This window comes from Schistocerca cancellata, chromosome 9, assembly GCF_023864275.1.
Source record: "Schistocerca cancellata isolate TAMUIC-IGC-003103 chromosome 9, iqSchCanc2.1, whole genome shotgun sequence".
NCBI lineage: Eukaryota > Metazoa > Arthropoda > Insecta > Orthoptera > Acrididae > Schistocerca > Schistocerca cancellata.
Window position 1 is genome coordinate 4683047 of NC_064634.1, and position 14243 is coordinate 4697289.

A 14243-nucleotide genomic window follows, 5' to 3' on the forward strand; every position below is an offset into this window, starting at 1 on the left:
CCGCATCCACATCCAAACTCTGTAAATGATGATCAAATGTACGTGAATTCCTAAGGGACCAAACTGCTTAGGTCATCGGTCCCTAGACTTACACGCTACATAAACTAACTTAACCTAATTTATGCTAAGAAGGTCACACACACCCATGCCTGAGGGAGGACTCGAACCTACGGTGGGAGTGCGTAAATGATGGTGAAGTGCATGGCTGACAATATATCCCAGTTATTAGGGTTTCTTCCACTTTTCTGTGCGTACTGTAATTAGTCTAAACCTGTCGTCACAATAGCTACGGTGATGATAAGTAAGTTACAATATCACATCACTAGATTGCATCTTTCTTCAAATGTCTGCCAGTTCAGTTTCTTTGGCATCTCCATGACAGTCTCGCACAGGTCAAACAAACCCTTGACCATCCATTCTGGCCTTCTATGTGTATGTTCAGTATCCCTTGTTAGCCCTATTTGGCACGAGTTGCACACACTCGAACAGTATTCTAGATTGGATTGCACAAGTGTTTTGTAAGCAGTTTCCTTTTTTAGACTTACTGTGTTTCCCTAGTATTCTGCCATTGAATCGAAGTCTGTCAACTGGTTTACTTATGAGTGAGCCTCTGCGGTCTACATTTCATATCCCAACGACCTCTGTAGTCCAGATCGCTAAAGCCCACACATGCGGTGATGCTTGATTCCGACGTAACACGGTTCAGTCTTTCATGGTACATGTGATTTCCATTACCAGTATTTTGCTGGCAGGGGGAGGAGGGATGGTGGCGTAACGTCGCTGATCATTAGTCTTTGCCCCAACATGCTGGTTTAAATCCCAGACCCCTCTGCAGTGTATAACGAGGAGAGGGCATGTGACATTGTTGATGCTCGTCCATACATCGGAAGGGGGCATTAAACTCGGTGGCCTCCTTGGTGCTATTTGAAAGGAGTGGGCTGTGTGCCAGCACAAGGTTTAACCCTCTCTCCCCTCTCTTCATGATATCATCATCATCATCATCATCATCCATCATCATCATCTTCCAACAGATACGTAACACGATACTGAAGTCTAATCAAGATCCAACTGAATATCTGTGCATCTTTCTACATCTACATTCTACATCTAAATTTACATTTATACTCCGCAAGCCACCCAACGGTGTGTGGCGGAGGGCACTTTACGTGCCACTGTCATTACCTCCCTTTCCTGTTCCAGTCGCGTATGGTTCGCGGGAAGAACGACTGCCGGAAAGCCTCCGTGCGCGCTCGAATCTCTCTAATGTTACATTCGTGACCTCCTCGGGAGGTGTAAGTAGGGGGAAGCAATATATTCGGTACCTAATCCAGAAACGCACCCTCTCGAAACCTGGACAGCAAGCTACACCGCGATGCAGAGCGCCTCTTTTGCAGAGTCTGACGCTTGAGTTTGCTAAACATCTCAGTAACGCTATCACGCTTACCAAATAATCCTGTGACGAAACGCGCCGCTCTTCTTTGGATCTTCTCTATCTCCCCTGTCAACCCGACCTGGTACGGATCCCATACTGATGAGCAATACTCAAGTATAGGTCGAACGAGTGTTTTGTAAGCCACCTCCTTTGTTGATGGACTACATTTTCTAAGGACTCTCCCAATGAATCTCAACCTGGCACCCGCCTTACCAACAATTAATTTTATGATCATTCCACTTCAAATCGTTCCGTACGCATACTCCCAGATATTTTACAGATGTAACTGCTACCAGTGTTTGTTCCGCTATCATATAATCATACAATAAAGGATCCTTCTTTCTATGTATTCGCAATACATTACATTTGTCTATGTTAAGGGTCAGTTGCCACTCCCTGCACCAAGTGCTTACCCGCTGTAAATCTTCCTGCATTTCGCTGCAATTTTCTAATGCTGCAACTTCACTGTATACTACAACATCATCCGCGAAAAGCCGCATGGAACTTCCGACGCTATCTACTAGGTCATATTGTGAAAAGCAATGGTCCCGTAACACTCCCCTGTGGCACGCCAGAGGGTTGGGTTGTTTGGGGGGAGAGACCAAACAGCGAGGTCATCGGTCTCATCGGATTAGGGAAGGACGGGGAAGGAAGTCGGCCGTGCCCTTTCGAAGGAACCATCCCAGCATTTGCCTGGAGCGATGTAGGGAAATCACGGAAAACCTAAATCAGGATGGCCGGACGCGGGATTGAACCGTAGTCCTCCCGAATGCGAGTCCAGTGTGCTATCACTGCACCACCTCGCTCGGTGGCACGCCAGAGGTTACTTTAACGTCTGTAGACGTCTCTCCATTGCGAACAACATGCAGTGTTCTGTTTGCTAAAAACTCTTGAATTCAGCCACACAGCTGGTCTGATATTGTGTAGGCTCCTACTATGTTTATCAGGCGACAGTGCGGAACTGTATCGAACGCCTTCCGGAAGTCAAGGAAAATCGCATCTACCTGGGAGCCTGTATCCAATATTTTCTGGGTCTCATGAACAAGTAAAGGGAGTTGGGTCTCACACGATCGCTGTTTCCGGAATCCATATTGATTCCTACAGAGCAAAAATCAAATGGCTCCGAGCATTATGGGACTAAACTTCTGAGGTCATCAGTCCCCTAGAACTTAGAACTACTTAAACCTAACTAACCTAAGGACATCACACACATCCATGCCCGAGGCAGGATTCGAACCTGCGACCGTAGTGGTCGCGCGGTTCCAGACTGTAGCGCCTAGAACTGCTCGGCCACTCAGGCCGTCCCTACAGATTAGATTCTGGGTTTCCAGAAATGACATGATACGCGAGCAAAAAACATGTTCCAAAATTCTACAACAGATCGATGTCAGGCAGTGTTTAATTATAGATAACGGCAACATCTGGAAAGAATCTTAGGTTGCTATTAATACTGTCTGCAAGATCATTGCCGGCCGGAGTGGCCGAGCAGTTCTAGGCGCTACAGTCTGGAACCGCGCGACCGCTACGGTCGCAGGTTCGAATCCTGCCTCGGGCATTAGGTTAGTTAGATTTAAGTAGTTCTAAGTTCTATGGGACTGATGACCTCAGAGCCGGCCGTGGTGGCCAAGCGGTTAAAGGCGCTACAGTCTGGAACCGCGCGGCCGCTACTGTCGCAGGGCATGGATGTGTGTGATGTCCTTAGGTTAGTTAGGTTTAAGTAGTTCTAAGTTCTAGGGGACTGATGACCTTGGCAGTTAAGTCCCATAGTGCTCAGAGCCATTTGAACCATTTTGATGACCTCAGAAGTCCCATAGTTTTCAGAGCCATTTGAACCATTTTTTGCAAGATCATTAACATACAGCATGAGCAGCAATATTCCCAATAGACTTCGCTGGGGTAAACCTAAAGTTACTTCCGCTTCTGTCGATGACTCTTTATTCGAGATGAGAGGCTGCGTTCTCCCTACCGACAAATCGCCAATCCTGTCACATATTTCGCTTGATATCTCGTAACATTGTGTCTTCGATAATAAGCGTGGGTGGGGTAGTAAGTCAAATGCGTTTCAGACATCAAGAACTCTGAAAGGTTTGAAACTTGCTGGCAGACTGGAACTGTGTGCCGTACTCGGACTTGCGCTTTGGACCTTTCCCTTTCGCGACCAAGTGCTCTACCACTGTACTTTAGTGTACTCTCAAAGGAGGATCAGAGAAAAAAAAAATGGCTCAACATTACGTCGTCAGACTTTGCTCTACAATAATATTGTAGAAGGCGGAGGTTCCAGATTCGATTTCCAGTCAGTTACACAGTTTTAATCTGGCAGCAAATTTCAGATCAGTGCACCATCCACTGCTGAGTGAAACTTCATTCTGAAAGTGCAGATTTGTTCACCAACAGATATGATCAAAGCCGTCGGCACACGGACCGTGCTGTCGAACGTTAACGTTGAGCGTGCCATGTTAAACGTGCTGCTGAACGCTCAGGAAAGAAGCGACTTGTCCACACGGTACGTGGGCCCCAACGTGGTATCTGCGATCGCAACGCACTCCAGCGGCAGTTGAAGGATGTTTCTAGTTCGTAAGTCACACTCTTTATTCAGTGGGCGCGCGTAAAATTCCCACGTTAGCTCTATTAAAACGCAAAATTCCTCCATCGCCCAAGAAAAAGAAAGTCCCATGTCCAATCAATAAGGACACAGGCTTATAAAAGTTCCATTACAAGCAGTGCGTTTCAAATTTGGAATACTTTTCCGCATAAGATAAACATTATTTCATCATTCCCACATTTTAGTAAAACCCCAAGGTCAGTCTTACTTGACCACTGTTGCTACCCAGTAGCAGAATCTTTGCAACATGTGAATTACGAAGCGTAAAAGAAAAGGAAGGAAAATATCTTTATACACATAGCGCAAGCTGTCCTGTAGATTAAGCCAATCGAACAAAGTCACACCTCAATAAAAGGTGAACTTATATTTACATAACATAAAATATTATAGTATATCTACTTCTACATGATTACTTTGCAATTCACATTTAAGTGCTTGGCAAAGGGTTCATTGAACCACAATCATACTATCTCCCTACCATTCCACTCCCGAACAGCGCGTGGGAAAAACGAACACCTAAACCTTTCTGTTCGAGCTCTGATTTCTCTTACTTTATTTTGATGATCATTCCTACCTATGTAGGTTGGGCTCAACGAAATATTTTCGCATTCGGAAGAGGAAGTTGGTGACTGAAATTTCGTAAATAGATCTCGCCGCGACGAAAAACATCTTTGCTTTAATGACTTCCATCCCAACTCGCGTATCATATCTGCCACACTCTCTCCCCTATTACGCGATAATACAAAACAAGCTGCCCTTTTTTGCACCCTTTCGATGTCCTCGGTCAATCCCACCTGGTAAGGATCCCACACCGTGCAGCAATATTCTAACAGAGGACGAACGAGTGTAGTGTAAGCCGTCTCTTTAGTGGACTTGTTGCATCTTCTAAGTGTCCTGCCAATGAAACGCAACCTTTGGCTCGCCTTCCCCACAATATTATCTATGTGGTCTTTCCACCCGAAGTCGTTCGTAATTTTAACACCCAGGCACTTAGTGGAATTGACAGCCTTGAGAATTGTACTATTTATCGAGTAATCGAATTCCAACGGATTTCTTTTGGAACTCGTGTGGATCACCTCACACTTTTCGTTATTTAGCGTCACCTGTCACCTGCCACACCATACAGCAATCTTTTCTAAATCACTTTGCAACTGATACTGTTCTTCGGATGACCTTACTAGACGGTAAATTACAGCATCATCTGCGAACAACCTAAGAGAACTGCTCAGATTGTCACCCAGGTCATTTATACAGATCAGGAACAGCAGAGGTCCCAGGACGCTTCCCTGGGGAACACATGATATCACTTCAGTTTTACTCGATGATTTGCCGTGTACTACTACGAACTGCGACCTTCCTGACAGGAAATCACGAATCCAGTCGCACAACTGAGACGATACCACATAGGCCCGCAGCTTGATTAGAAGTCGCCGGCCGATGTGGCCGTGCGGTTCTAGGTGCTGCAGTCTGGAACCGCGAGACCGGTACGGTCGCAGGTTCGAATCCTGCCGCGGGCATGGATGTGTGTGATGTCCTTAGGTTAGTTAGGTTTAACTAGTTCTAAGTTCTAGGGGACTAATGACCTCAGAAGTTGAGTCCCATAGTGCTCAGAGCCATTTGAACAATTTGATTAGAAGTCGCTTGTGAGGAACGGTGTCAAAAGCTTTCCGGAAATCTAGAAATACGGAATCAACTTGAGATCCCCTGCCGATAGCGACCATTACTTCGTGAGAATAAAGAGCTAGCTGAGTTGCACAAGAACGATGTTTTCTGAAACCATGCTGATTACGTATCAATAGATCGTTCCCTTCGAGGTGATTCATAATGTTTGAATACAGTATATGCTCCAAAACCCTACTGAAAACCGACGTCAACGATATAGGTCTGTAGTTCGATGGATTACTCCTACTACCCTTCTTAAACACTGGTGCGACCTGCGCAATTTTCCAATCTGTAGGTACAGATCTATCGGTGAGCGAGCGATTGTATATGATTGCTAAGTAGGGAGCTATTGTATCAGCGTAATCTGAAAGGAACCTAATCGGTATACAATCTGGACCTGAAGACTTGCCCGTATCAAGCGATTTGAGTTGCTTTGCAACCCCTAAGGTATCTACTTCTAAGAAACTCATGCTAGCAGATGTTCGTGTTTCATACTTACATTAAACTAATAATGAAGTATCAGAACCTAATAAAAACGCGGATGTTATGGGAAAAATTTGGAAGTGTTAAGACGCGAACCACCGCCACAACATACGTTTCAATTAAGGACAGTGGCGCTACTCATTACGCTTATTTTTTTTTTTCTTTAAATCTCATTTCGTTCGTTGTATCTGCTCGGGGCGGACGTCGAAAGACAGCCATGTCAGTTCGTTGTAGATCCATTAACTCAGTTTTTTTTATTACAGAGGGCAGCTAGCCCTCTGACCGATCACACTTAGTTACCGTGCCGGCTAACGCTAAACCAACAGCACATTTTCTTTGCCTAATCATGTTATCTTACCCCTTGCTGAACACCTTAATCGTAGATATGTTGCTAATTGAAATTTAATTATAACAAATTGTACCAAGAACAATGCGTTTTGGGTGGATCTTCCATGTGTCACTGCCTTCAAATAGTCTATTCTCATAATATGTAAGTTACAATAATTCTTTTGCTCCGAATATGATGTTTCTCGTTATTTTCTTGGTACGAATCACACAGTTAACAACGGGTTTTCCAGTGATCCCCAATTTGCTGGTGCTCGGAAACGGCATATATACATACAGGCTTGAAATGTATGCCAATATGGCGCCTCACAACTCTGTACTGAAGGGGGACGGCGTGCGTGTGACGTAGGTGGCGTTGTGCCATCTCATTGGTCAACGCTCAGACGAACGCTCGGAACATCTGACACACCAGATATTGCTCTGCACGTTCGGAAAGACTCCCGAGCGTGCTGTTCCACGCTGTGACGTCAGAAACTCGGCACGCTGAACGTTCGGATGCACGGTCCGTGTGCCGACGGCTTAAGAACTGTACCGTGAGTCTCTTACTCTGGATGGAGTGTGGAGTTGTCGTTGAAATGTTCGAGACGAGAGCGCTCACCTTTCTGCGTCTTGCGGAAGTACTTGTCGTACAGGTGGTAGGCCTTGGCGTGCGCCTTGAGCAGGGTGTGGCTGGCCTGGTAGTCGGCGACGCCGTGCTCGTCCAGCCCGGGCGCCCCCAGCCGGCTGTTGGCGTAGCTCTCGATGATGCTGGCCGGCTCGTTGATGGTTATCCAGTACTTCACCTGAGCATACAGGTACACGTCAGTACAGGAACAAGGTGCGTCGACAGCTACCACCGCTCAAAATATCACGTACAAAGAGAGCCACTGTATCAACATGAGGTGTCGCTTGTTGCAAGCTGCTTGTCGTCCGAACCATTGAGAACAGTCAAGTTGCCAGATACAAATAATGACACATTTTACATGTTTTTAATGTTTCAAAATTGTTAAGGCTTTCGTGGACACTTGCTGACAAACTGCCCTATTGGCTTCTGTCTCGGGTTCTTCGGCCGACGTTCATCTAATGATTTTACTAACGTTTCATTGAGAAGCTTAAGAAACTGAAACTTGCACCAAACGACATCCTGGTCAGCTTCGATGTTGTTCCTTTGTTTACGAAAGCGCCACTCAGTGACGCTCTGGAGCACATCGGTTCCATTTTCCCGCAAGACGTCACAACGCTCTTCCATGCATGTCTCACCACGAGCTATTTCAGGTGGAATGGCGATTTCTACGAACAGCTGGAGGGCGTTGCCATGGGTAGTCATCTTACTCCAGTGGTGGCCAACTTCTTCATGGAACAATTCGAAGCACAGACACTGAACTCGGCGACTTGCAAACCTAAGGTGTGGTACAGGTACGTCGATGATCCTTTCGTTGTGTGGAGCCATGGTGAAGAACAGCTCGGTGACTTCTTAAGACACTTGAACAGCCTCCATGCCAACATAAAATTTACCATGGAAGTAGAAAAGGACAAAAAAAAACTGCCATTTCTAGATATGCTGGTCACAAGGGGTGGTGAAAACCTGCGACACAGCGTGTATCGAAAACCGACACACACGGACCGATACCTGCACAAACTGTCAAACCACCACCCGATCCAGGAAAGAGGCATGATTAGTACGCTCGTAACGAGAGCAGGACGAATATGTGAGCCGCAACACCTCAGACGAGAAATGCAACACCTGGAAACTGTTCTGAGGAGCAATGGGTACTCCACAAACTACATTAGAAGTGCAACAGAGCCAAACACTCGGCAAAGTAAGGAACCAGAAAAAGAAATGTCGGGTACGGCCTTTCTGCCATACATTCCCAGAGTGACGGACAGAATCGGCCGTACATTGCGCAAACATGGCGTAAAGACAATTTTCAAACCGACAAGGAAGATCAAATAGTGTCTTAGATCGGCAAAGAAGAAAACGGACCCACTTGCAATGTCGGGAATAAACCGAATATCATCCACATGCGGAAAAGTTTATGTCGGAATGACTGGACGATCAATCAACACCAGGATCAAAGAGCATAAGCGACATTGCAGGTTGGGGCAGGTGGAGAAATCGGCCGTGGCAGAGCACGCACTGACTGAGACCGACCACGCAATAAAATTCGCCGACACGGAAGTTCTGGCTGTAGAGAAGCACTATCACACGCGCTTGTTCAGGTAAGCTGTAGAAATACAAAAACACGTGAACAATTTCAACAAGAAAGAGGAAAGCCTTAAGGTAAACGGATCCTGGCTTCCCGTACTGCAGCAAACGACCGTCGCAGGTGGCAAGAGGAGAACCGCACCGAAAATGACCGAGGAGAAGCCCTCGGACGTTCGCGCGCCAGGTACATATAGTCTGCGGCCGCGAGCTCGGCTCCAGTTCACCACCGGCAATGGAGGGTGAAGCTTTGACAATGCCAGCCACTCGTGCTAGCGAAACGTCAGTAAAATCATTAGATGAACGTCGGGCGAAGAACCCGAGTCAGAAGCCAATAGGCAGTTTTTAAAGTTTACTTATAATGACAAAAAGCCTCACTAGGTCTCTAGTAGCATACAACAGAGTAAATACTAGTTCATCAAGAGTATCTGGACACTTTCTATTGGTGGATATTGATATGGAGTGTGTGTACCTTCGCCTTTATTATGGCTTGAACTCTGGTGGGGACACTTTAAATGAGGTCTCTGAATGTCCGTGGAGGAATGGTGCCCATTCTTCCTCAAGGAGCAAAACTAAAATAGAAATGACGCTGGTCGCTGGGATCCGGAACGACGCCGACTTCTAAGTAATCATAAAGGTGTTCCATTGGGATCAGGTCGAGACTGGGAAGGCAATATTACTGCCCACTAGCGATTGCTTCACAATCGCTTTGTGACAGGGTGTACTGCCGAACTGAGTCAATCAAGAATCATCTCTGAACTGTTCCTCTGCTGTACACAGTACACAAAGCTTGGAACGTGTTCATATTCTCCCGAATTTAGCGCTTTCTTAAGTGCAATAAAGGACCCACACTCTGACTTAGAAAAACACCCCCGTACTGCAACACCACTTGTTTCATACTTGACTGCTGGCACTACATATAATTAGATGAATGCGTGTCCGAAAGAACAGATACCATGCATTCATAGAATTTAAACGTCCTGGCAGATTAAAACTGTGTGATGGACCGAGACTCGAAGTCGGGACCTTTTCCTTTTCTCGGCCAAGTGCTCTACGAACTGAGCTACCCAAGCACGACTCACGCCCCGTCACTTACCAGCGAAAGGCAAAGGTCCCGAGTTCGAGTCTCGGTCCGGCACACAGTTTTAATCTGCCAGGAAGTTTCATATCAGCGCACACTCCGCTGTAGAGTGAAAATTTCATTCTATATTCATACAATTGATTCGCCTCGTTGTTTTGTTATTTGGTCTTCAGTCCAGAGACTGGTTTGATGCAGCTTTCCATGCTACTCTATTCTGTGCAAGCTTCTTCATCTCCCAGTACCTACTTCAACCTACATCCTTCTGAATCTGTTTAGTGTATTCATCTCTTGGGCTCCCTCTACGATTTTTACCCTCCACGCTGCCCTCCACGCTGGTGATCGCTTGATGCCTCAGAATATGCCCTACCAACCGATCCCTACTTCTAGTCAAGTTGTGCCACAAATTTCTCTTCTCTCCAATTCTGTTCAGTAGCTATGTGATCTACCCATTCGCCTCGATGGGCAATGAATGAACAACGTTCAGTGTGGATGCACATTTCGTTCGACATCCAGCGTCAAACTAAAACTAGCGAGCATCGAGAATACGGACATCGACTGCAGATAGGTGGCGGTAGGCGGGTTTGTGGATCGGCCGGGAACTGTGCCGAGACAATTCGGACACTTGCCATAAGTTCTCTGTGTGTGGATGGCGCATTGGTTAACCCAATAGCCTAGTAAGCAGGACATCTGGGGTTCGAGCTCCAGTCTGGTAAACATTTTCACTCCGCAGATTCCGCGTAATGTCCCGATGAAGCTGGTATCATCAGTTCCCTTGCGTTCCTGTCCTTTGTACCACCTCCGTGCTCCATTACATACTAAACATAAGGGCGTATAACGTTCTCCACGCTTTCGCCAAATCCGAACCCATCCATCCGATAGCCACAGGGTATAGAGTAATTCATTACTCAGAGTCACTTATCAACACTCATCTGCTGTCCTAGTGCATCATTCTTTTTCATTACCTAAAACGTCGCTTAGCATTGGCAACAGAATCATAGACATTTACTCGTTCACGAGTGTAAAATGTCTTTTGGTTGTGTTATCTGTGGATTCTTTGGTGGGTAAATAGTCCTGTTCTGGAGCCACAGATTTTCCTGCAGTAATGGCATACCCAGTTGATGTTGACTGAACGGTGAACAGGTTTGTTCCTCTCAAGAGCTCCTGTTCTCTTCTGCGATCTCTCTTCCTATTTTCCAGCAGTTGTCTCTGCTTTTCAAAGTTAAGTGTTCCTTGGTGAACAATTTGTCGCCATTTGGATCTATCTAGGTCTGCAGCTTCCGAGTCATTTGTGTGTATTTGACATTTTGTCATATTTGACTTGAGGACACCTTTATATCGTTTTGTTTCCCCTCCCTGATTTCGTTGGCCATTCTTCCATTGGGAGAACATGAGTTGCTTCGGGAGACGAAAGTTTGGCATGCGGATGATATGACCAGCTCAGCGAAGTTGATGTTTGACAATTTTTGCTTCAGTGCTGGTGGACTTGGTTTCTTCCGAAATGCTGTTGTTTTTTCGTCGATCCTGTCAATTTACTTTCAATGTTTTCCTTAGGCAGCATTGGTCGTATTTTTCTAACACCTGTAGATGGCCCAGGTTCCACACTCATAAAGAGGTGTAGGCATGATAATGGCATTGTAGACTGTAAGCTTAGTTTTAACACTCAAATCATGGCCATCAAACACTCTAATCAAAAGACGACCATATGCGGTACTTGCACCCTTTAGTTGGTGTTGAATTTCTGCATCTATGTTTGAATTTGCAGAAAGATGGCTTCCCAGGTGAGGAAAATACCCTAAAATCTCTAGAGATGTTCCATCAACTGTGATAACTGGAGGTGCTGTAGTAGAATTTGGGGCTGGCTGATCGAGGACTTTCGTTTTGTCTGTGTTAAGTTCTAGACCAATAGATTTGTATGCCAGACTGAATGCATTTAGAGTAGTTTGTAGATCTTCCTCTATGTATGCCAAGACAACTTTATCATTAGCGCACTGAAGTTCGACGACGGCTGTTGTGGTTATTTCGCTTTTAGCTCGGAGTCTGCTAAGGCTGAATAGCTTACCATCAGTCCTATAAACTATTTCAACACCCAACGTTAGGTTTTCCTTAACAAGGCGAAGTATGATTCACACAAATATCGAGAATAGGCTAGGGGCAATAACACATCCCTGCTTGATTCTTGTGGTAATCTTAAACGTTTCTCCGGATCCAATGCCGGCAAGGGTAGCGGCACTCATATTGCCGTGTAGAAGCCGAAGTATTTTGATGTATTTTCCGGGACATCCATTTGATGCCAGAATTTTCCACGGTGGCTCGACCACTGTTTCCCTTTCTTTCTAATCCATGCACAGTAACTGTGCTAGCTCGGCTGCTGGCAGAACTTTGAAAGTTATGAGTGATTCCGATGATTTCATGCTATTTTTTACAATCACGCTTCGCAACGCTCGATGGTCACTGACCGTCAGCACATGACGTCTGAGTGGCCTTGCTTTAGCCGTGGCAGTTCCCTCGCGTTTCCACTCCACAGTCACCTCACCAACAGTCGGCTTGGGCTGCTTTAGAAGAGCTGAAATGTCCCTGATATGTCTGACACTCAGGTGACATCCAGTGATTCGTGCAAGTTCGAAGTCGCTGAGGCCTCATGAACGACCCATTCTCTCGTTTGCTACTTCGCTGCTGACAGTACAGTACGCCCCGCCTCCTCTAATAGTGGCGGGTCCGCCTCCCGTGGCATCTACTGGTCATTTCCACATTACATAGGGGTGTTCGGGTACTTTTATCACATCGTGTATATTACAACCTTCTATTTTCATTTGATATGAAAAAGGTAAAATAAAATTTAAACTTATTTTATTCATGAGTTAACAGAAGAGTTTCATAATGACGCAAATGCTCACACACTACAACATACAATAATAATGACTAGTCTATTGTAGTCAACAATTATCATAAGAAGGCAGCTTACAGTAGCTTCTTAGGCATATTGCACTGTTGTGATGATACTTAGTTCTGTTAATAAGTTCGCCAACGGAGCAGAACATCGCTAATACACCCTATAAGCTGACATGTGAAGTCTGGCAGCCAGATTTCGAGAAATATATATTTTCTGTCAGCGTTCTTGATAGAAATACTATAGTTACGGAGTTCTCTGTGAAAAAACTGAATAGTTATGAAAAATTTCGCGAAGAAAACCATAGTACTCGAGCAAATTTTAATCTGATAATTAAAATTATTAGCCAAAAATGATCACAATTCTGAACAGCTTCCCAGGGTTTCTAAAAAAAAAACCTAATGACATTTTTTGTACAGATTATAGTTTACGAGAGAATTACGGTAGCGAGGGGCCCATTTTCACTATTGGTGACGTTGGAACTCGACTTTCGAGAAATACACATTTTTTTCAGAGTTATTAATAGATATGCTAGAGTGCTTTTGTAAAATCTGAATAGTTCTGTAGAAATTCGCGAAAAAAATATGATCACAATTTTTTCCAAGTGTCTTGTTTAGTGATTTTATGACAGCACATTTTTCTGCTGACGGTGGAAGATCAAATTGTTTTGTTAAGTCCTTATCGGACGATGAACCAAATACGTGCCACAACTCGTCTCTGCCGTCGGCATCTTTTTCTTTAACGAAACGTTCCAGCATGAAAGTATTTGTAACGAACGTAAGGAGACCATGACGATCTTCCTTAATTGTTGTGCAGAAATGTTTCGATGATATTTTGATTCGATGTCTTCCATCGCATCCGACAGTTTCTGGAAGACAAGATGAGACGTAGTGAAGAGTATGCCTCGATCACAGATCACATTAAATTCTTCCAAGGCGAGAAGACGTTTCAGTTCTGGCAGCTCGTACATTTTAACGTTGTTATTATCGTTCACAAATATCAGACGACAACACAAGAACATTTACTGAACGAGCATAACTATACAGCTCAAACGAGCGTGGGTAGTGTTTTTGCGCATACCACTTACAGTCTTCTTAGTTAACGTGTTCTTCATTGTCTGATTGTTACGTACTCCTTCACGAATAAATCTTAGGGGCATGCCATTCCAATATTCGCCTTTTCTTTTAACAGAATGTCGTGGTAGTCTTCTCTCTAATAAATAATCCGGAGCTGGTATGTCGCCGAGATCGTTTTACAAAATAAGTTATTCCGGCCTCCAGTAAACAAATTAGAAGAGTATCGAGAATTTTTTATCATAGCATCTCCATAGTGCTTCGGATTCTAGAAAACTTCATATTGCACATTAAATGTGCCTTACCACAATAATTAAAAACGCTGCACAATATATCTTTGTCACAATTTTATTTTAAATGACTAACTTAAATTAGACAACGAAACACTGTAACCTTGCACAGACGGCTACCCAGTTGGGGCGGGTTATACTGAGGACGAATTTTTCCAAAAGCTACGATCATAATTTCATTCGCAAATTGTCAATTTTTTTTTCAA

The 14243-nt window shown here is 44.8% G+C and overlaps 1 protein-coding gene across 4 annotated transcripts in view; it reads right to left on the reverse strand.

The window, feature by feature from the left end:
- LOC126101629 (myrosinase 1-like) overlaps nucleotides 1–14243 on the reverse strand; it is a 521409-nt gene that overhangs the window by 78991 nt on the left and 428175 nt on the right. For all 4 annotated transcript variants that reach the window (XM_049912315.1, XM_049912313.1, XM_049912312.1 and 1 more), the window contains exon 6: nucleotides 7123–7306. In XM_049912315.1, coding sequence (XP_049768272.1) covers nucleotides 7123–7306 — 184 coding nt within the window. The remainder of the gene's footprint in view (nucleotides 1–7122; nucleotides 7307–14243) is intronic.